This window comes from Toxorhynchites rutilus, chromosome 2 (assembly GCF_029784135.1).
Source record: "Toxorhynchites rutilus septentrionalis strain SRP chromosome 2, ASM2978413v1, whole genome shotgun sequence".
Taxonomy (NCBI): Eukaryota; Metazoa; Arthropoda; class Insecta; order Diptera; family Culicidae; genus Toxorhynchites; species Toxorhynchites rutilus.
Window position 1 is genome coordinate 256,001,684 of NC_073745.1, and position 20,775 is coordinate 256,022,458.

At 42.1% G+C, this 20,775-nt stretch overlaps 3 protein-coding genes across 3 annotated transcripts; 2 read left to right on the forward strand and 1 right to left on the reverse strand.

The window, feature by feature from the left end:
* Window positions 1–1,915: 1,915 nt before the first annotated feature.
* On the reverse strand, window positions 1,916–3,568 carry LOC129767399 (WD repeat-containing protein 89). Its single transcript, XM_055768265.1, has 4 exons — window positions 3,417–3,568; window positions 2,428–3,355; window positions 2,267–2,369; window positions 1,916–2,196 (listed from the first exon to the last, which is right to left on the reverse strand). Exons 1-4 carry the CDS (start codon window positions 3,517–3,519, stop codon window positions 2,041–2,043), a joined length of 1,290 nt encoding a protein of 429 aa, XP_055624240.1. The 5' UTR covers window positions 3,520–3,568; the 3' UTR covers window positions 1,916–2,040.
* Window positions 3,569–3,610: 42 nt separating this feature from the next.
* LOC129767398 (uncharacterized) lies at window positions 3,611–6,448 on the forward strand. Its single transcript, XM_055768264.1, has 4 exons — window positions 3,611–3,944; window positions 4,001–4,364; window positions 4,425–4,882; window positions 4,942–6,448. The coding sequence occupies exons 1-4, from the start codon at window positions 3,702–3,704 to the stop codon at window positions 6,406–6,408; spliced, it is 2,532 nt and encodes an 843-aa protein (XP_055624239.1). The 5' UTR covers window positions 3,611–3,701; the 3' UTR covers window positions 6,409–6,448.
* Window positions 6,449–11,327: 4,879 nt separating this feature from the next.
* Window positions 11,328–16,687, forward strand: LOC129770677 (mismatch repair endonuclease PMS2). The gene is made up of 3 exons (XM_055773639.1): window positions 11,328–13,051; window positions 15,486–16,471; window positions 16,525–16,687. Exons 1-3 carry the CDS (start codon window positions 11,461–11,463, stop codon window positions 16,612–16,614), a joined length of 2,667 nt encoding a protein of 888 aa, XP_055629614.1. The 5' UTR covers window positions 11,328–11,460; the 3' UTR covers window positions 16,615–16,687.
* The last annotated feature ends 4,088 nt before the right edge of the window (window positions 16,688–20,775 follow it).

Here is a 20,775-nt window from a genome sequence, read left to right on the forward strand (position 1 = left end):
GTTACTTCGAAGCTGAAACTTCGGAACATTTACTGTGTCTTGGAAAAGGGTATTCTTATACCTAACGAGATTTGGTCTGCTGAACCAAAAAAGGTAAGGAACTCATACCTTCGTGGGGGGATATGTAAAGTCCTAGCGCGACTATGAAGTTAGGAGGTCATCAATCAAATAAGGAACCACAAGGCAGCTGGTAAGGATGACCTCGCGGCGGAGCTGTTCTCAAGGAGGTCCGAGAAAACTTGTAGAGTGTATGCACCTGTTGATGGTCAGAAACTGGAACACAGAACAGCTTTTGATTGTGGGAACTACCGTGCAATCACGATCCTGAATAGCATCTAGTTTCAGATCCTCTTTCGCTGTCTATCGCCAATAGTGGAAGACTCGACGACGGACCACATTTTTTACACTGCGGCAGATCTTTCAAAAATGTAGCGAGTATCAGGTTCCTACGCACCACATCTTCGTCGAATTCAAGGCCGCATATGACACATTCGACCGACGACAGCTTTGGAGAATTATGGACGAACACGGATTTCCTCGAAAGCTGACAAGACTAATTCAGGCAATGATAAACAGTGTGCGAATCTCAGGCGATCTGTCAGAATTGCTTGAGACTCACAAGCGACTTCGACAAGGTGATGGACTCTCCTGCCTGCTTTTTAACGTGGCGATGGAAGGTGTTATGCGGAGAGCGGTCTTCAACATGCGGGTACGATATTCAATAAGTGAACGGTGAACGGAAGTCGCGCCTACTATGGGCTCCACAAACCCTCAAGGTCCAACAATTTCCGACTGGTTGTTGTCTATGGGCATGAAGCATGAACGATGCTCGAAGAGGACTCACAAGCACTTGGTGTTTTCGAACGCCGAGTGCTCAGAACAATATACGGTGGTGTACAAGAAAACAGAGCATTGAGAAGGAAAATGAATCACGAACTGGCGCAACTCTACGGCGAACCCAGCATCCAGAAATTCGTGGATGAGTGCGATGGGCAGGGCATGGACTGTCGGACACGACCTTGCAAAGATGGTGTTCGCATCGAATCCGGTAATATCAAGAAGGAGAGGAGCACCACGAGCGTGATGGTTGGACCAGGTGGAGCAGGACTTGGCAGGTGGAGCAGAATCGGCGATGCCAGGAATTGGAGAACTTGCAAGAATTGCAAGAATCGGCGATGCCAGGAATTGGAGAACTGCAGCTATGAACCGAGTGCATTGGTGGAACAATGTGTCCTAGTGACAACACTAGTATTAGTTCTTGTCGTGGTGGGGCTGACTACCCGTTCAAGTCGAAGTATTTTTTCATCGAAGAAAAATCTCTAGACCTGATCTGCTGCAACTGCGCGTAGCTTTGGTTTTGCTAATGTGAACACAATTAGGCATCAAAACCGAGTCCGTTGCCTCATTACCCGAACATTCGAGCAGTGAGATAGGATCCATACAAAGATAATTTTGAATATTTTTCTGACTAGAACACTCAGTAGCGCCAAACTTCTTTGATTGAATAGCTGTTTTTGGTTAGAGGGCGTTCGAGACGATGAAATAATGGGTCTGATCATGAATGTCACTTCACGGTGAAAACGATGTGAAACGCATACAATTCATTTCGTTCTCATCGTGACGTCACTTCACGATGAGAACGAAATGAATTGTATGCGTGATCAGGCCCAATGATCGATCGGAATGGTATCTAGCGTTAAGTTCTGCGACATAAACGGATCAAGGAACTCTGAGTTGGGAGAGGTTCTGATTTTTTAACTGAGATTGCCGAGACCTGTTAATCCATTTATGAATGGTCCGTTAGTGAAGAACATTCTATTGGAATTAGCTTCTTATTTTATCGAAAAGATCAAGGGAATAAATAGTTATTGAGCTATTGACTTTCAATTTATTATTAGTTTCAATTTATAGGGTCCTTCCTTCGGTTGATAATACCATCATACACTAGCATATTTTCCCTCAATAAGACATTTTATTGATTTTTTTAGAGTTTGAGATTGCATGAACTGTGCAGATGATTGATCCCAAAACACAAATATTTCAATAGGGATTTGCGCGATGGCCCGTCTTAAGTTTAAGTTTTGTTTTTCTTTTCACATTGCTATCATATTCCGCCACATGTTGATCCGTCTCGACATCTCCACAACGCCACATAGTGATGAGTCCACCCTCTCCAGTGGTAATCAGAAAATTCTCCTGATGGGTAATAAATGTTAGCGTTCGTTTGGAGGTTTAGAAACCAAATCAGAATTATACGACTCCCTACCTTCTCGTTGTAGATGCTGTCCCGTATAATTTGACGATTATTAAGAAAGTTTTGGTGGGGTTGGAAGCTCTTATTGTCGTATTTGAGCGAACGCAGGCATTCACTATGAAGAAAATTGAACAGGTTTAATGAAATTCATTGAATCTAAAAACAGTACTCACCCTCTGTTGTAGTTCGATCCCGCTAATAAAATGAAACTGGATCCTGAATTGTGAATATTTACCACATTGCAGTCGATTGACGATTTTCTCTTGATGAATTCTGTTATTTTGATTCTGTCGAATTCAACTTCCAGTTCTTGATCCTCTACGTCATACAGATGGAAATTGTTAGTGGTCGTTATACAGGAAACCGAGTCCTTATTGTTTGAATTTTTGTGCCAATTTAACCTTTCGATCGAATCTTCAACATTGAAACAATATTTCATCGCATCGTCTTCGTTCGGATGCGATATATCAAAAACATTTATCAGACCATCGACACTGCCACTGGCTAGCAGATCAGGATTAGTAGGGTGGAATCGCACGTTCGTAATGTCTTCGCTGTGGCATTCCCAATACGAACCAAGGTACTTCCGCTCACGGATATCGAAAAACAGAAGAAAACTATCACCATTCTTCTGCACATCCGTTGAGGCACACAGAACGCGATCATTCTGATTGATGTCAAACGCGGTAAGAGTTTTCTGGATTCCCTCTGAGCTGTCTTCAAATGTGTAAATGGTTTTGTTTGATCTCAAGTCGTAGAATATCACTTCTCCTTTTTCCGTACAAATCATTAAGGAATTTGGATCGCTGTGGAAAAACTTTACACCTCGTATTGAACTTTTATATGTAGCAAAATCGGCTTGATCTAGCACCAGACTGCCATCGGTCCCAATTTGGTAGAGCTGAACTGTTTTCTGCGAAAGTCCGACGGATAGCTTTCGTGCATCATTTGATAGCGACAGGTGCAGACCACAAGTCCGCTTTAGTGAGGCAGCAATCTCGGAACTAGCTTTGAGCTCAGAAACGAACACGCGCCTCAGCTCCTTCAGGTCACAGCAATCGCCGTCTTGGACGGGACTTTCTTCGTCCGAACTTTGGGGTTCTGTATACACGAATGTTACTCCTGATTATGTTCAAACTAATGGTATTGTATTTTTGCTTACCTTCAAACATTGCAAAATTTATACTTTTTTGAACTTTTTGAATTAAAAACAAGTTAGCAATACATAATGCGACAATGCTACTGTGCTCTGATGACAACTGCATTTAGTATGGTAAATAAAAATAACCAAAATAACACGTGTTCCCTCGATTCTGAAGGGCGGTCGAAGCCAGTGAAACACGGATAGTTTGATGCACGATTTGGCGCCTGCATAAATTATTTACCTACTCTCGTACTGACAGTTAGGTGCCTATAATTTATCAACAGTCCTTTGAAATTACGAACAATGGACGGACAGGGCGATAGTATACAAACATTTAGCGATTTGCGGCTAGCACATGACCGACTGAATCAGATTCCGATGACAAAAATCTCGCAGTTGTCCCTGGATAGTCTCCGTCGACAGGACAGTGATGTGGAAGTTTATGAATATATGTTTACGGAAGTACTTCACTTCTTCGATCCGGATGAGTTTGAAAAGACGGTTTCCGAGGTATTACTTCCCGAGCTGCTCAAACATTTGAAAAAGGTACATTGTGAATTTCTGAATTATTATTTTTTACTTTACAATTTTCATTATTTCAGATCGCAACTGAGTTAAAAGACAACGCTCTCTCGTGCTTTCTAACAGACAACCTTAGGTCATTGCTGACCTTCGCCAGATTGCTTTCGAAGTTTGCCGAGTATGTTGTGGGATCTTCTAAAACATACCAGCTTTATAAAACAGTTACAGTGTTCTTGGAGTTCCTCGTGCACAGTTATGAAGTTATTCGGGACAAAATCACCGTTATTCAGCAAAAAACTCCAGAGTACGACATTTTGAAGCACATATACACAATATGTCAGAGTATTCAGCTTTCGATGACGAACTTGTTGGCGTCCTCTGAGGAGCCAGCGCGTTACTTCCAGCACACAGATGTTGAAGACGAATACAGTTGTTTGAAGGATGGTGAGATTCGATGAAGTATTCGTCACTTATTGATTATCAATATACTTTTCTGATTCTCAGTGATTTCGATGTTTTGTAAAATCGGTCTCGTGACGACTACCGTTGACTTAAAACTGTCTACCGAAGCCTGGAAGGCGGTTGTTAAACTCATTTCAAGGCATGCAAAACAAATTGAAAACAAAGGCACAGTTTGGTTGCACAACCATATTTCAGCAATCAACATGGAAATAGATACCTTTTCTCATTTGCTACTACAACATAAAAGCTTTACTAAGAACGACATGGTGAAATTGAAACTCAAAAGTCTTCTGCTTAAAGTGTTGTTGAGGCTAATGCCATTGATTGATGTAGATGAATTCGATGGTCACGGTGAAATATTGAATGCGGTGGTAGCTATCGAGTGTACATTATCGTTAAAAGAATTAGATGAAAATTCAAAGCTATCAATTCGTCAATATCTTAAAGCAGGCTACATGAGTTTGATTGGATTATTGTTCAATTCATCAAAGTTTGCAAAGGTGGAATATTTAATTGTATCCTGAATACTGCATTATATTATTCTTTATTATCATTTCAGGCTTTCGTGTCTCTACAATATCAATCAATTGAAGAAATGGCCGGTTTCTTCGAAATAGTCATGCATGTGATCTCGAAATTGATAACCGATGACAGAGATTCTCATATAATCGAAAAGTACACGAATCTCCTGCAAACATGTATCCACAATATATCGAGAAGTCATCATCTGTTTATTGAACGACACGATATTTATCGTCGATTGCTAGTGCACCTTTCAGCATTCGTTATAATATGCAGAAAATGTCCTTCGCAGAAACGGCAAAAACAGCTCGAGGAGAATCTCGTGGGGATGATCCTTACGGACTCATATTGGGTCGGCATAATGGGGCTAGATATTTGGAGCGTGTATCTGCGATACCATTCGGTTGATCTACTGTGGGAATATTTCAAATTTTGGAAACTTATAAACGACAAATTTTCAGCGTTCCCATCTAGGCTAAGAGCAGTGTTTGTGAGGCGGTTACTTCGGAATATATACATTTTTGCACCTAGGAATATCCAGCGGAAGGCATGGACCGAATATTCTGTGTTGAAGAAGGAAAATTATAGGCTATGGGCAGCGGTGAAACTGAAAACAGTCGACAATGAGATCGCTGATATAGCAAACGAAGAGCTGAAGGAACGCGTTCAGAAAAATCTCCCAAATATTGGTAGTATGGAATCGTTTTTCAACCTCCTTCACGAAATATTACTCATCAATAGTCGTGAATGTAGAAGTCATCCACAAAAGTTTGAATCAGCTTTATTGGGGCTATGGAAATCATTTGCGATGCTAAATGTAGATGCAGTGAACAGCAGCTCGATAGTATGTACGCTTATTGACATATCGGCGTGTCCAATACAAAATTCGTCGTCACAACATTCAGAATTTAGCAAAATACTTACCGATACATTATCTGATAGGATTCATAGCTTAAGCCTGGTATCGAAACACCATTTGCTCAATCTTATTGATGGAGTATTACCGAGCGACGAGGGCAAAAAACTGCTGCAATTATTGACCGACGAAAATGACATGGTTCTCAGAGGAATAGCAACATACATGCTCAAAAAATCAAAGGGTTTGAAAAAACAAACGAATCTCTCATCATCCGTCGTGCGACCTGCTTCTTGGGATCGAACCAAATGTCAATCAATCGTGCATCACTGTTATTCTACGAAAGTGAAAATCGCAGTGGATCAACATATAAACGATAAAATCGACGAGCTTTTCCCTGATGATCATTTCTTATTGAAGGGGAGCTTGGGGGATGACGAAGACATGTATGCTGCAAAGAGACCAAAATTAGATCATGGCAATGAAAGCAATTATAGTAAAATGTCCGAATCGATTGAAATAATAAACCAACAGGTTAAAGTTCTGCAAGAAATTTCTCGCGAAAATTCAATGCACATAAATCAACTAGATAAGATAAGAAGTATATGCGCGATGCTAAACGCTTTTACTCATCCCGTTGATCTGTAAACCATAATTTTACTTTAGTAGTAGAACCATTTGGATAAGATTTGTCATGGTCATGGTAATTTATCTACACTATTGTGAAATCCCATTGTAAAATAAGATTTAATTAACAATACAATCAGTCCTTAGTTGGTGCTCTTCAATCTAGTATCTTCTTTACAAGTACTTTTTATCCCCTTCGTTCATATTGGGTAACTAGCATTTTCAGCTGTAGCAGAGCCTGATCTTTCTGGGTACATGTTTATCTCATCGATTTTTATTTATTCACTCAAAATAGATTTTTTGTTATCGATACCTTCAAACATTCACGTTTTTTTACTAGGTGAACGTTCATGGGTCCAATCGCAGTACTGTTCATTGATTGATCTTCTAATAGACCTTTTACAATTTCGTTTTACTATACATTTTCTAGAACTTGTACCAAAACTTGTCGTTATAATATCAAATTATTTTCAGACACATTTCGCTCAAGATTTTTCAATCACTTGCCAAACCCTAACATTCTAAATATGGCTCCCTTTGCTCGATTTGTTCTCGAGTTATGCAGAAGTTTGTGTTTCATTTGTATGGCACTCTGTCCTGTTCGACGGTCGACACTTTTCGGATGTAATGGATGTGAGGTTGTTTTGTTGGCCAAATATCGACTTTGACCACTATCTCGTCGTTTGGAAGATATTTACGCGGTTGTCGAACGTGCTGAAAGCTCGCACAGAGAGAGCAATGCGTTTCAACATTCAGCGGTTGAAAGCGGACAGCGTGGCAGCAGACTACACCAGAGAGTTGTGTCAACGAATTGAAGAACAGAGAGAACAAGTAGGAGATATGAATTGGCTGGGGAAATATATCCATAATGCCTCCTAAAACTTTAACATGGCAAATTGGATTCCATTTGCTTAGACAGAGGGGAGGGGTGTCGAACCACCATAAAAAGCATTTCTCGCTCCCTGGATTCTGCCAAATTTGGTCCCATTTGCTTGATTAGTTCTCGAATTATGCTCAAATTTGCGTTTCGTTTGTTTGGCAGTTCCCAATATTGTATTTTCGGCTTTCTATTCCATTGTTCGATTAGGCAGTACAGCAAAACAGATGATCTGAATCTTCTATTGGTGTGTTATTAATAGCACAAATAGTCCGATATTTCTTCTTGCAAGCAGCAGATCATGTGTGAATGGAGGGAGGCTTGATCTTCTCCACTTAATGTATGTTGCGTGGACGTAGTTATTCTATAATAATTCTATAATAACGATGACGCTTTAATCATCACCGTGTCGTGCCTAAGGTTCAGAAGTAGACGGCATTCGTTCAAAATCTGTTTTTACGTGATGGCATTCCGCTTCTCGATTTTGGTCTGCAACCTGGTTCTGACTTCCGAATTACATTTGAGTTCACAGCTAAAAACGAAACATTTGAACTTCAACGTCATCAGACAGGTGACAGGTTTTGTAGTCCTTGGTTACTTACTTTGTCGCATAGAAGTAACGGTTTGTTGATCATTGATTCTTAGAAGACGAATGAACCGTTCTGTTGAACTTCACCTCGTTGTGGCTCTTCGGTAGGATATAGCTAGCGTACCTTTCACGCTTTGATGGACCCAGTTTCCGCCGCAGCGATCTCACTTTGGGTTCATCTTCGAGTCGAATGGCGTTTTTGCCGAACAAAATGCGATATACATACAACGTCCAACACCGTGAAGTCTAAGGCGGCTCGCACACCGCAGCAATAAGCAACTAGCAAACTGCAGTACACAATATGCAACAGGAAACATATTTTGTTGTTCTTCGCATACCAGAGCAATAAAAACCCCTGACATTATGCAAACAATCGCCTTAATGTACGAAACTTGTCAAAATATGAGCGATAAGTTGCTATTCAACCGACACGCCGTGTTGCTAGCGACATGTGTTGCTCTGTAAAGGCGACAGCGATATCGTATTGCGTCGGTGTGCGAGATCAACAAAGATTAAATGGAAAAATCCATTGGTGATAATATTGCTTATTGCATGTTGACAGTTGCTAGTTGCTCATTGCTCCGGTGTGCGAGCCGCCTAAGTAACGAAATGAAACATCATACATTTTCCCAATGAAATCGTATGGTCGCATTCGCATACACCATCATGTCAAGGACGAGTTCTACGAGAAGCTCGAACGAACCTATGGCGAGTTCCCAAACACACTGTAAAATCATCGGTGATGCAAACTCACAAGTACACCTGGAAACATCCAAACGGTGAAACCTGCTCTCAAATCGATCACGCCCTGAACGACGGTCGACACTCTTTGGATGTTATGGATGTGAGCAGGGCTCTGCATAGTCATAGTCAACTGGGGATAGTCAGGAGACTCTCTGACTGACTATATCCGTATTCAGTTAGTAATGACTTTTGGTTTCTTCACTCAGTTTCTCCGCAAAAACGACTAAACAGTCAGTCGGGCGTTTAGTCGCTATTTCCCTCTACCGACTCGACTATATCATTTCATTCTTCCCATTGCATTTTGAAGTAACTTCCCCAAAAACGAATTCGTTCCTCTCTTTCTCTCTCCCATGTACGTATGCATGCATCGATGTTTGAGTTCAACGTGGTTTGACATAAGCTACAGGTGAGCTAGTTTTTTTTGTATCGTACATGAAAATTACTCACACGTATATAAAGCATGCAGTATGTGTGCGCTATTTTGCACCCTATTTACTAATACTAACGCGAGGACCTTTATAGCATACTTGATAAATATCTTAGTTCGTTGGTTTAAGTTCACGATGGGTAGACAATAAACTGTCCACTGATGGGGTAACTTCTTTTTTGCATCAGAAATCATGTCTTCGTTCCTCGTTATATGGACGTGAAAATAAGATTGCGTACGCGGGTATAAATTTCGCTGATCCGCACTCTGCCACACTGAGTAGTACACTGAAGAGTGCAATCTCATTCGGCTCATAATTCATATGCATGTTTCACCTGGTTCACTTTTTTCAGCGAACCACAGCGCTAAGTTAATTGAAAGCTACTTCTGCTCCTTCAGAGCGCACAGGTAGAAGCTTACCAGAGTGTACTCTCTAGTGAATTTATTAGCTGCACTGTAGAAAGTTTGTGCGTTCTTTTTCCACACTCTAGCGCGATCCTTCATCTTGCGCTCGCACATATCTAAAACTTCGGTGATTATAGACCAAAGAGGAGCGCTCTCGTTGAGGATGACGGAGTGGGTGGGTGAATTCAAGTTTCTCTTCGCTACACAGAGGATATGGACATCACTGTTCTGACCACTATCTCGTCGTTTGTAAGATCCTTGCACGGTTGTCGAACGTGCTGAAATCTCGCACCAAGAGAGCAATGCGTTTCAGTGGTTGAAAGCGGACGGCGTGGCAACAAACTACGCCAGAGAGTTAGATAGACGGATTGAAGAACAGAGAGAACAAGTAGGAGATATGAATAGTCTGAGAAAATATATCCATGGTGCCATCGAAACGATTGCAAGAGAGGTGGAAGACACGACACGAGGAAGACAGCGTTACAGCTGGTTCGAAGCCCAGCGCCACGACGAGAAGAACCATGCCAGGAGACGTATGCTTATTGTGGCTACGCGTCAGAACAGAGAGAGGTACGGGAATGCAAGAGCTGTCGAAAAAAGAGTCCATCGTCGGACGAATGCGCTCGCCAGCGCAGAGAGCAGCTATGCGAGAAACGACGCGTGATAAAACAGTCAACACCATCAGGAGCAAACATTTTCCTATGCCGACCATGTGTAACGACAATTATGGCAACCTGCTTAGTGGCAAGCGGACGGTTGTAGCCAGGTGGAAAGACCATTTTCAGGTATTGTTGAATGGAGAGGAAGAAGAAGATCAAATCAGGAACAGGGTAAGGATTGTGAGCGACGGACAAGCTGCGGAACTCCCAACACAGGACGAGGTTAAAAAGGCGACCAATGAGCTGAAAAATGGCAAGACAGCTGTGAAGGACAGTATCCCGGCAGAACTTCTAAAAGCGGGAAGCGAGCGGCCGCACGATGCGATCCACCAGATTATATCTAGGGTAGTAAAGAGGTCTTTAGACCCTTTAAGAGAGAAGCAGCGAAGTCAGGTAATATTTTTTTACCCAAATTTCAACACAATTATGAATGCCGAACGAGTTCAACTTCGTTCCACACGCGCTGCCTACTTTGAAGGGTTTGTGGGAAAACTCACTATTTACAATCATTCATTCAATGAATGTGCCTTCTGAAGCGCCTATCCGAGCTAGCGAATTCTTCTTATCTTCTTATGATTTTATGATTTTATGAGTATTCAGATCAACATATAAACTCGTCAGTTTTTTCAACATTTTTTCCTTCTTAATATATACTTCAGGATCAATGCAATTGGCGATCTAACGTACAAATCTACACCTAGGCGGCGCTGCGATGATGGTTTTAAATTTTGTCATGTGAGCTTATGGAAGGTTTATAGTTCTTTCCATAAATTACAATGTTATAATCATAAAAGATTATTTGATTGCGATGAGCTTTTAAGAAATTTAATTCTGCGCATTTTTATATATAACATGTTATTTTCTTATCCCTTTCAGTAGTGAAAATTGTATAAATATTGACAATGGTTGAATCAAAGACGGTAATTCGAGAGCACCATCAAAAACAAGTAGAAAAATGCATGGTTCTTACATGTGAGAACTACCTTGGAAAGTCCGGAAGTAAAACATACGTGATTTGTTTTTCAATTTTAGGTTACCTCATCATCATTTTCTTAGTTCAAAAACAGAATCTAGATGTCTCACCGATCGTTTACGTTTTGCGTTAGATCGCCAATTAATAACGACACATTTTTTAGTTTACAAACAAAAATATACTTCGTCTAGTATACTATCCTATTCACTCTTTTACGTCAAGCCCTTCAGAATCACTTGTAAAAAAGCGAACGCAGCCAGTAGGTTCGCGCGAGTTTTTTTTATAACAAGTCGTGTGGAGTCAACACAAACAGTGCAAACAGTCGTTCATATCTTCTACGCGAAACGCAAGAACTTAAAGTTCCGCTCTTGATCTGAATCTTGCGTAAATGAAATCATCATGGAAACAGAAGACGCGATACAACCTACACCTACCAGCGAGACCTCTAAAAAAATCAACGCCATCGATAAAGATACCGTACATAGAATCTGTTCTGGTCAAGTGGTGCTAAATTTGGCCACAGCAGTGAAGGAACTCGTTGAGAATTCGATTGACGCAGGGGCTACATCGGTAGAGATTAGGCTCAAAGATTATGGAGCGGATCTGGTGGAAGTTTCAGATAACGGAAGCGGGGTCGAAGAAAGCAACTTTGAGGGTTTGACTGCCAAATATCACACTTCGAAGCTGAAGGATTTTTCGGACCTAGCATGCATTGAAACATTTGGATTCCGAGGAGAAGCGCTTAGCTCATTGTGCGCTCTCTCCGATATGGTCGTCGTCACAAGGCATGAATCAGCTCCGCATGGAACCAAGTTAGACCTGAACAATCGTGGAGTGATATCCAAACGAAGTCCATGCGCTAGAGCCATTGGCACAACGATAAGTTTGTCGAATCTTTTCTCCACGCTTCCCGTTCGTAAAAAAGAATTCCAAAAAAACGTTAAAAGGGAGTTCACCAAAATGTGCCAAATACTGCAGGCTTATTGTCTGGTCTCGATTGGAGTGCGAATCGTCTGTACGAATCAGAACAAGAAAGGTGCAAAGACGGTGGTGATGAACACCCAAGGGAAGGGGTCCGTACTGGATAACATAATAACGGTGTTTGGTTCGAAACAAGCCGCGGAATTGATTGAGCTGAAACCTGCGATAAGCAGCAGTGGCAAGATTATGGATCTCAATGAAAGTGATTTCGACGATAGTCTCTCACTCACACAGGAAGAGGTTGATAATCTTAATTTGTCCAGGTACACCATAGATGGTTACGTTTCTAGCTGTGATCACGGATCTGGACGCTCAACTAAGGATCGTCAGTTCTTCTTCGTAAACTCACGTCCATGTGAACCGAAACAAATAATTAAACTGGTTAACGAAACATACCACAAATATAACGCTAATCAAAGTCCGTTCGTCTTTTTGAATTTGAAAATGGATCGTGGGGATGTGGATGTTAATCTTACACCGGACAAACGGCAGATTTTGCTAAACAATGAAAAAATACTGCTTCTGGCTCTCAAAAAATCTTTACTCAAAACATACGGAAATATACCGTCAACTTTCAAACGACAAAATTTAAACGTGAGTGGAACTACTCGACTCCTGAATATTTCATTCGAATCCGATCGCGAAGTCAAAGATGACGATACTCTTTCCGATTTGGATGTCTCCAAACAGAGCAGATTGTCGGATGTCTTGAATCAGTGGAAAGCCACAAGGGCAAGCGAGGACGGACAGTCGGTAAGTGGGACTGGAAAAAGGAAGCGTGAAAAATCGGAGACGTTGCCGACAATGCACGATTTTATCAGAGTAACCCCGAGAACAAACGTAGATAATGGCAATCAATCGGGATCAGACTCAGAGAATGAACATAAGATGCAAAAAATGCCCAAGATGATTCATTCGTCTATCGAAGCAGAAGAAGAAAGCTTACAGGATGGGCGTAAAATCGAGATCATGGAACCAAAGGGAACGTCAGATAACTTGGTTCTTGGCGGTAAGTTGATCTGATGTGTTATTATTATTATTATAGAGTTATGGCATTTCTCAGCATTGAGCTGGAATATTCACCTACCCCCGGACTTCCTGAATGCCAAAGGAGGATTAGGCTCTGTGGTATTTTTTTTCTCTCTTTATAATATTGTCTGCACAATCGTCGTGTTCTAATTGTGGTGATTCAAGAACCTGCGTACTATGTTACATGTCCTAAGAATAACCGCTTTCTGCAGAACCGCAAGCTGCTCTGTTACTTGCAGCTCCTCCAATGACTGCGTGAGAGAGTGTGGAACTAAACCAGTAGCAGAGATCACTACTGGTATAATACGGATGCCTATTAAAGACCACAATATCGAATAGCTGGTATTCGGACATTCTGCAACAGTCGACAACGTTTCCGTGCAAGATGTACTTCCGGTAGTTTTTGGTTGCTATTATCCGGTCCTGGATGGCTACCATAAACCCTTCTGTTTCAGAAAAAAGTCCACCTCGCACCAGCCACGTGTTCGATAATGCTTTGTTAATATGCGCTCTAAACGATGGGGGTGCGTCCCATGATGTTCTTTTTGCTTCCACGGTTTTTTTTTTCTTGTGTAATCTGCAAATTGCAGCTTAGCTCGTACTGCTCCTGCGCCAGATGTAGGGCACTGAATCCGTGGTCCGCCTCACAAACAGCGCGATAGATATCGTGACGGGTCTGACTTTCTACGAAGTATCTCCGCAACTGCTGGATCTGGGAAACGCAATGCTCTTTGATGTCAATAACACCTCTTCCTCCTACAACACGTGGCAAGGTGAATCTCTCTATGGGTGACTTTGGATGATGCATGCGGTGCTTAGTGAACGTTACTTTCATTGTTCTTTCAATGGCTTCTAAATCGGTTTTTGTCCACTTCAGTACCCCGAAACTGTACGTAGAGTAAGGGAACGGCAAGCTTGTTGATGGCTTTGGTTTTTTTCCCACCGAAAAGGTTTCTTCTTAAAACCTGATTGATCCCAATCAAGAATTGTTCCTGGAGTTCCTTGATTTTGTATGACAAATCCCTATCATTGTGTGCGGTATTGAAACGTATGCTTTCTTGTAATCAATGTACGCCATACTCAGTTTCCTTTTGTTTCGGCTAGCTTGTCCGACGATGACTGCATCGATAATGACTTGATCTTTGCAGCCTCACGTGTTTTGTTTATAGCCTTTTTGTTCTTCTGTTATTATTTCGTTAACATTGCAATGCTTTTGAATCTTTCTGTTAATCACCGACGTAAGTAGCTTATACAGGCTCGTTAGACATGTGATTGGCCTGTACTTCACCGCATTTGCTGTGTCTTGATCCTTCGGCATCAGATGAGTAATTCCGCTGGTCACGAACTCCGGGACTCCTTATTGAAGCACTCTGCCATTCGCCCATGAGTTGAAGAAATTTTTTTGTATCAGAAATTGTGCACGAAATCTGGTCCTGGAATAGTCCAATTCTTGGCAAATCGAATAGCTTCGTTGATATCATGGCCGGTTACCACAACAGCAGGCATTGCTTCAAGTCCGTTTCCGTATTCCTCTTCCTCTGCCAACCACATCCTGCTACTTCGGTGTTGAATAGGGTTCTCCCATAAACTGGGTTGAGAGCTCCGTTCCGTAAAACTGGGTCACTGCTGCATCCATGTGGGAAGCCAATTCGTTATTTAGTTGATCTCGTTGTTGATCCTCTGCCGGCTCTTGTCCTCTAGGCTCTTCCACTGGATCCGGTGGTGGTGCAATCGATTCACGCCTCTCACTAGCAAACAATGCACTCAGCCTAGCAGAGCTCTTTCTCGACATATCGCTCGATCTTCCACTCTCTCTACGCAATTCTCGTTGCAATTCCAACTTGATGGCCTCGCTCGGTTTACGGGCTGAGCCCATTGACTAGGGGTCCGCTTTTGCATCAATTCCTCTAGCCGTTCGCATGTACCTCCGTTCCAGGACCAGCTCCAGTCCGGGGGCCCTCGTCTGATCGCATTAATAAAATTCTCTATGATCTCAATTCCATGTTTGGTTATTTTCCTATTCCCGGGAAAACACGGGTTGGCACAGGTTGCTTCTTAGAGTCCTCAACCTGCCTGAAGGACGGTATCTCAGCCGTTCCTAACCTGGAATACAGACGCTGTTGTGGGCCGCTCATAACATGGTGAACAGACGCTACACTAGCCCACCATCCCTGTTTTCATACGTCCCAAGGTCCCACCGGGGTTGGTTACCCGATCTTTCCAAGGGTTGCTCGCATCTCATTTAGTACCGCGTGACGGAAGGCCCTCCTAGGGACCCGGAGTTCCTGGGCAGAGGCTGAATGTCGCAATGGGAGCTACGAGACACGTGCAACAGGCTTTACTAACCTTGTTATTATTATTAGTATATTATTATACATTATTATCTAATGCATCGCTCCTTGGAACATTTCTAGTTCCGCTTGTTTCCGAAGAGAAGATTCACCTTACCATTTGTCGCAACAAGAGTCCATCTGAGGGATCATTGTTACGCTTTGAGAAGATACAGCCCGACTTACAAAAAGCAGATTCAGTGAACGGTTGCTCACCTGAGAAAAGACCCATTACGATTGAAGATGCCAAGTCAATGGTTTCTCAGGATGGAGAAACGCAGGAACTAATAAGAACAAACAGGATGGAACCAGTTGAAGTTACCGAAATAGAAGATATTCCTAATGAAACAGATATATCATTTCGATCGACTAGTAGAAAGAACATACACATAGATATAGTGTCCCTCAAGGATATCATCAAGCAAGAACAAACATTAATCCAACAAAAAACTGAAAACCGGAAAACCCAACTTAACCGGTTGAAGTTCAAAAGCAAAATCAATCCTACGAACAATCGTGCAGCAGAGGATGAACTGCAGACAGAAATATCGAAGGAGAAGTTCTCTCAAATGGAAATAATTGGACAGTTTAATCTGGGCTTCATAATCGTTCGATTAGAGCAAGATTTATTCATTATTGATCAGCATGCAACAGATGAAAAGTATAATTTTGAGGATCTTCAAAAGAACACAGTTTTGCAGAGTCAGAAACTGGTTGTTCCACAACCTCTGGAGTTAACCGCTGTGAATGAAATGATACTGATGGATAACTTGGAAGTGTTCGAAATGAACGGCTTCAAATTCGAGATCGACGGTGGAGCGTTGCCAACGCAGAAAGTGAAATTACTATCGAAGCCGTTCAGCAAAAATTGGGAATTTGGGAAAGAAGACATCGATGAGTTGGTTTTCATGCTACAAGATGCTCCGCCCAATACGATATGCAGGCCATCTCGTGTGAGAGCAATGTTCGCTTCCAGGGCATGTCGTAAATCGGTAATGATTGGGAAGGCCCTCCCGGTTGCAGAGATGAGAAAGCTGGTGAATCACATGGGTGAAATAGAACAACCATGGGTTAGTTTGTAGTAAGTGCTATGATAGAGTTTGTATAATTTGCTTTTTTTTAGAATTGCCCACATGGACGACCGACAATGAGACATCTGGTTAACCTCGCTATGATTAGGCAAACCGAAAACTCAGTCGAGCAACTGGCGTGAATCTGAAGATCAGCAGCGAGACTTTCGCAATTTATAGTTTTTATTTTAGAAATAAAGATTTACATGAACATTATTTATTATGTCTCAGTCTCAGCTCAATAGAGGCAATCCGCTCAATGAAAGTTGATAAACGCTCATCTTATTTCCTAACAAGAATAAGACATCTATTGAGTGTTTTGGTCGAAAAATTATTCAAGATTACCTTAGCATGGGTTCCCTCTCATTGCTCGATTCCGGGGAATGAGAAAGCGGACTCGCTAGCTAAGGTGGGCGCTTCAGAAGGCACACTTTTTGAAAGGCAAATTGCTTATAACGAATTTTTTCACATTCCTCGTCAGGACACACTCGTTAGTTGGCAGCGCATGTGGAGTGAAGATGAGTTCGGTCGTTGGTTACACACGATTATCCCTAAGGTCTCGACGAATGCATGGTTCAAGGGATTGAATGTAGGTCGTGATTTCATTCGCGTGATATCTCGGCTTATGTCCAATCACTACAACCTAAACGCGCATCTCTATCGCATTGGGCTCGCAGCAAACAATCTTTGTGATTGTGGCGATGGCTACCACGACATCGAGCATGTTGTCTGGTCGTGTATCCGGTTCCATGCTGCTCGCTCTCAGCTCTCTAGAGCACTGAGAGCAAAAGGCAGACAATCGGATATCCCCGTCCGGGATATCTTAGGTAGCCGGGATCCTGATCTTCTGCTTCATCTATACCTGTTCCTCAGAAACGCCGATGTCAACGTTTAATGATGTTTCCTTCGTTGTGTCCCCGTTTCATATCCCTCCTATCCGTTCGATAAACTTTTACTTAGTCGCGGCAATACATACACACACTCTTTACAGATGCACGGGCCGAAGGTTGTGCAGTCCACTGATCATTCAACAAGAGCCAAAGGTTGTACCGCTCATGACAACTCTACACGAACTGATGATTGCGCCGGCTAGTGACCATTTTCTGGATTCCTCGAGTCGAGAAAGACGCACCACGCTAGATATGGGGTACAGACTAGGGAGCGTTGCTGATTAATGGTCAGCTGCATCCCAATAGGAAGTAGCCCGTGTCGGGCACACGTATAGAACATCGAAGACTGCAACATACCAATTATGAGAACACTTGTAATACTAACCTCGAGCCAACCGCGAGTAATCGGTTACATATTACTAACATAGTTGTAAGACAAAAATTGTCAAAATATTGGACTCCCGGCCCCGTCAGGCTAACGCCACATGTGCCTTAATAAAAAATATATTTTGGAAAAAAAAAATTATTTATTATTTTTTTCCAAAATATATATGTTTTTATTAAGGCTCATTAGGCGTTAGCCTGACGGGATCGGGAGTCGACAGAAGCCTTAGGGAGTCGGGAAAAGACAGTTTTCGTCTTATGACCAGTCTTCAGAAAATATGCGATGCGCTGCACTCGAGTTTAATTTTCATCAGCGCGCGTTTATAACAAACACGTATTTCTCTTGGTACTAAGTGTACCAAATTCACAAACACCAGAGCGCCGAATGGACACAGTGCAGAATTCAAATACTAAACATCGCTTTTCACTTGTGTGATGCGCACCACACACACACACGCGGATTTTCGAAACTCCAAAAATCTTGGAAATCCGAGGCAATCTGGCAGTGCCTGTGCCGAGCGGTGCCAGCTCAGCATGACAAGCATGACTCCTCCAAGAACTGCTTTCTTAGTGAATGTACATATTAAATGATTTTTTATAAAAGCGTTCATTAAACAGCACATCGTCGCGATCCGAGTTGAGATACCGCCAAGGATCTGACATAATAATTGCGTTGGTTTATTTTCCTGGCTAAGTTCCTGGTGTTCCCACCCAAGAGGTTGCGACGTTCGTAAATTACTACAGAGAATTCATCAAAGGCTACACCATCGGCTGTGATGTCAATGCTCATCACGCTTTGTAGGGTAGTTCTGATACAATCAGTGCCAGTATAGGCAATGAACCAACGTTTACAAATTTCTTGTCTGATTCCTGGACCTAACACTGTGCAGTCCGGTAATTTCTGAGAAAATAAACAACTGGTAAGTTTCGGAAGAAGCGTCTTTGTCTGATCACAGACACATTATGTTTGAATGGGATGGTGGCTTGACAGTACAGATAATAACGTGATCGTAATAAAAACTATTGGGAATGATATTCACTTGAACGCGAGTCAAAAATTCTCAATATAAGAATAAGGTCGTCTCTACAACTTGAATCAACTTCAAAATAATCAAACGATATGATAATCTCTGTCTATAACAGTAATTGTCCACTAAAGAAAGTTTCTTGGACAATAAACATTCCTTGGAGGAACAAAAGGCGGCTTCGTGAAAGAGTGCGGAAACTGTTCAACAGAGCTAAAATTACTTCGGATTGATCTCTCCTGCCAAAAAGTTCAGTGTCGGCCCCTAGGGATTGACGCGGGGCTCAACGTGTTAGCCGAATATAGCAGAGAAGTAAGACGACCTAAACGAACATCCTGGGTAAATAACTGCATTGATAAATAAAGCATTGAAGGTAATCCAATCGTTGCAAGACTCAGTAGGACTCTTGCAAAAGTTCACTCGAACGGGATAGGTTCCCTTAAAAAAAACACAAAATCTTTCTCAGAAGCAGGGCTCTGCATACTCATAGTCATAGTAGGATAGTCAGCTGACTATCTGACTGACTATATCCGTATTCAGTTAGTAATGACTTTGGCTTCTTCACGCAGTTTCTCCGCCAAAACGACTAAACAGTCAGTCGGGCGTTTAGTCGTTATCTCCCTCTACCGACTCGAGTATATCATTTCATTCTTCCCAGTCAAATTGTCCTCATTGCATTTTGAAGTGACTTCCCCCAAAACGAATTCGCTCCTCTCTTTTTCTCTCCCATATACGTGTGCATGCATCGATGTTTGAGTTCAACGTGGTTTGACATACGTGACAGGTGAGCTAGATTCTTTTGTATCGTACACGAAAATTACTCACACGTATAAAATAGCGTGCAGTGTGTGTGCGCTATTTTGCACGCTATTTACTAATACTAACGCGAGGATCTTTATAGCCTACTTGATAAATGTCCAAGTTCGTTGGTTTGAGTTCACGATGGGTAGACGACAAACCGTCCATTGATGGGGTAACTTCTTTTTTGCATCAGAAATCATGTTTTCGTTCCTCTTTATATGGACGTAAAAATAAGGTTGCGTACACGGCTATAAATTTCGTTCCTAGGGGAGTAGCAATGTGGATTGAAGTCAGTTGAATGGAGAGGAAGATTTGTATTTATTAGTTGAGTCAGTTAAAATAACCACTGGCTGGACTAGTTCACCAGTCTTCCTCGCTAGTCAACGCTAGTAAATTCATTTTCTAGTCAAGTCACTTTTTGTTGTGGGCGACTGCCGAAACAGTTCTAGTCGAAGCGAAGCTACTGAAAGTAGAGTCGGTCTTCATTTTTCACCTTCGAAGATTTCGGGTCCTGCTCAGAAATATTAGACTTACTGATGAAGAATCATTCCCCGGGATCCACATTTGTTCATTCTAATACTGGTCCTAGCTATACCCGTGACATAACATGCTCTCGAAGGTGCCTCACAGGATCTGAAAGTGTAAAGGAGGTCACAGACAGTTGCTGGATTAGTTTTCACGAGGGCCAGAGTAGAAACCTTGGTGAGATCTTTAATCCTTTAACGGGCCGTGAGAACTACGCACGTAATCAATGCAAACTCCAATGCAACGACATGTTTTAGTGCTAATATACACAAAACAATTTTTTTCAATACTCAAAACAATTAAAAACATTGAAAAAATTGGTGGCAATATAGTTGCTACTGCTCGTCTAGCGTAAAATGTTGGTGGCAATATAGTTGCCACTGCCCGTCTAGCGTAAAATCAAGACGGGTCTATGGTACTAGGTGAGGCCGTTTCGTCACTAAGTTGGTTAGGGGAGCGGTATATGAAAACAGTACGGAAGAAAGCAGAAGGGGAATGTTTTCCTTGAAGTGTGAAAGAGACAGACTGATCACGAGCGAGCTTGAGCACAAGCGTATTGTGTTTTGTTTACAAACAAAACACAGTAGACTTCCAAGATGGCTGAAGAGTGGTTTTAGCAAGTTGGCCCACCTTAGGATATACTTCTACGCGCCTTGCGTAAAATGTTGGTGGCCGTCTA

Excerpts from the sequence above, each read along its gene's own strand:
- LOC129767399 (XM_055768265.1), bottom strand. The coding sequence starts at position 3,519 with ATGCAGTTGTCATCAGAGCACAGTAGCATTGTCGCATTATGTATTGCT. Across the intron at positions 3,356-3,416 it reads AAATTTTGCAATGTTTGAAG|AACCCCAAAGTTCGGACGAA; the intron begins GTAAGCAAAAAT and ends TCGTGTATACAG. Across the intron at positions 2,370-2,427 it reads GGATCGAACTACAACAGAGG|TGAATGCCTGCGTTCGCTCA; the intron begins GTGAGTACTGTT and ends TTTTCTTCATAG.
- LOC129767398 (XM_055768264.1), top strand. The coding sequence starts at position 3,702 with ATGGACGGACAGGGCGATAGTATACAAACATTTAGCGATTTGCGGCTA. Across the intron at positions 3,945-4,000 it reads TGCTCAAACATTTGAAAAAG|ATCGCAACTGAGTTAAAAGA; the intron begins GTACATTGTGAA and ends TCATTATTTCAG. Across the intron at positions 4,883-4,941 it reads ATTCATCAAAGTTTGCAAAG|GCTTTCGTGTCTCTACAATA; the intron begins GTGGAATATTTA and ends TTATCATTTCAG.
- LOC129770677 (XM_055773639.1), top strand. The coding sequence starts at position 11,461 with ATGGAAACAGAAGACGCGATACAACCTACACCTACCAGCGAGACCTCT. Across the intron at positions 13,052-15,485 it reads AGATAACTTGGTTCTTGGCG|TTCCGCTTGTTTCCGAAGAG; the intron begins GTAAGTTGATCT and ends GAACATTTCTAG. Across the intron at positions 16,472-16,524 it reads GTGAAATAGAACAACCATGG|AATTGCCCACATGGACGACC; the intron begins GTTAGTTTGTAG and ends GCTTTTTTTTAG.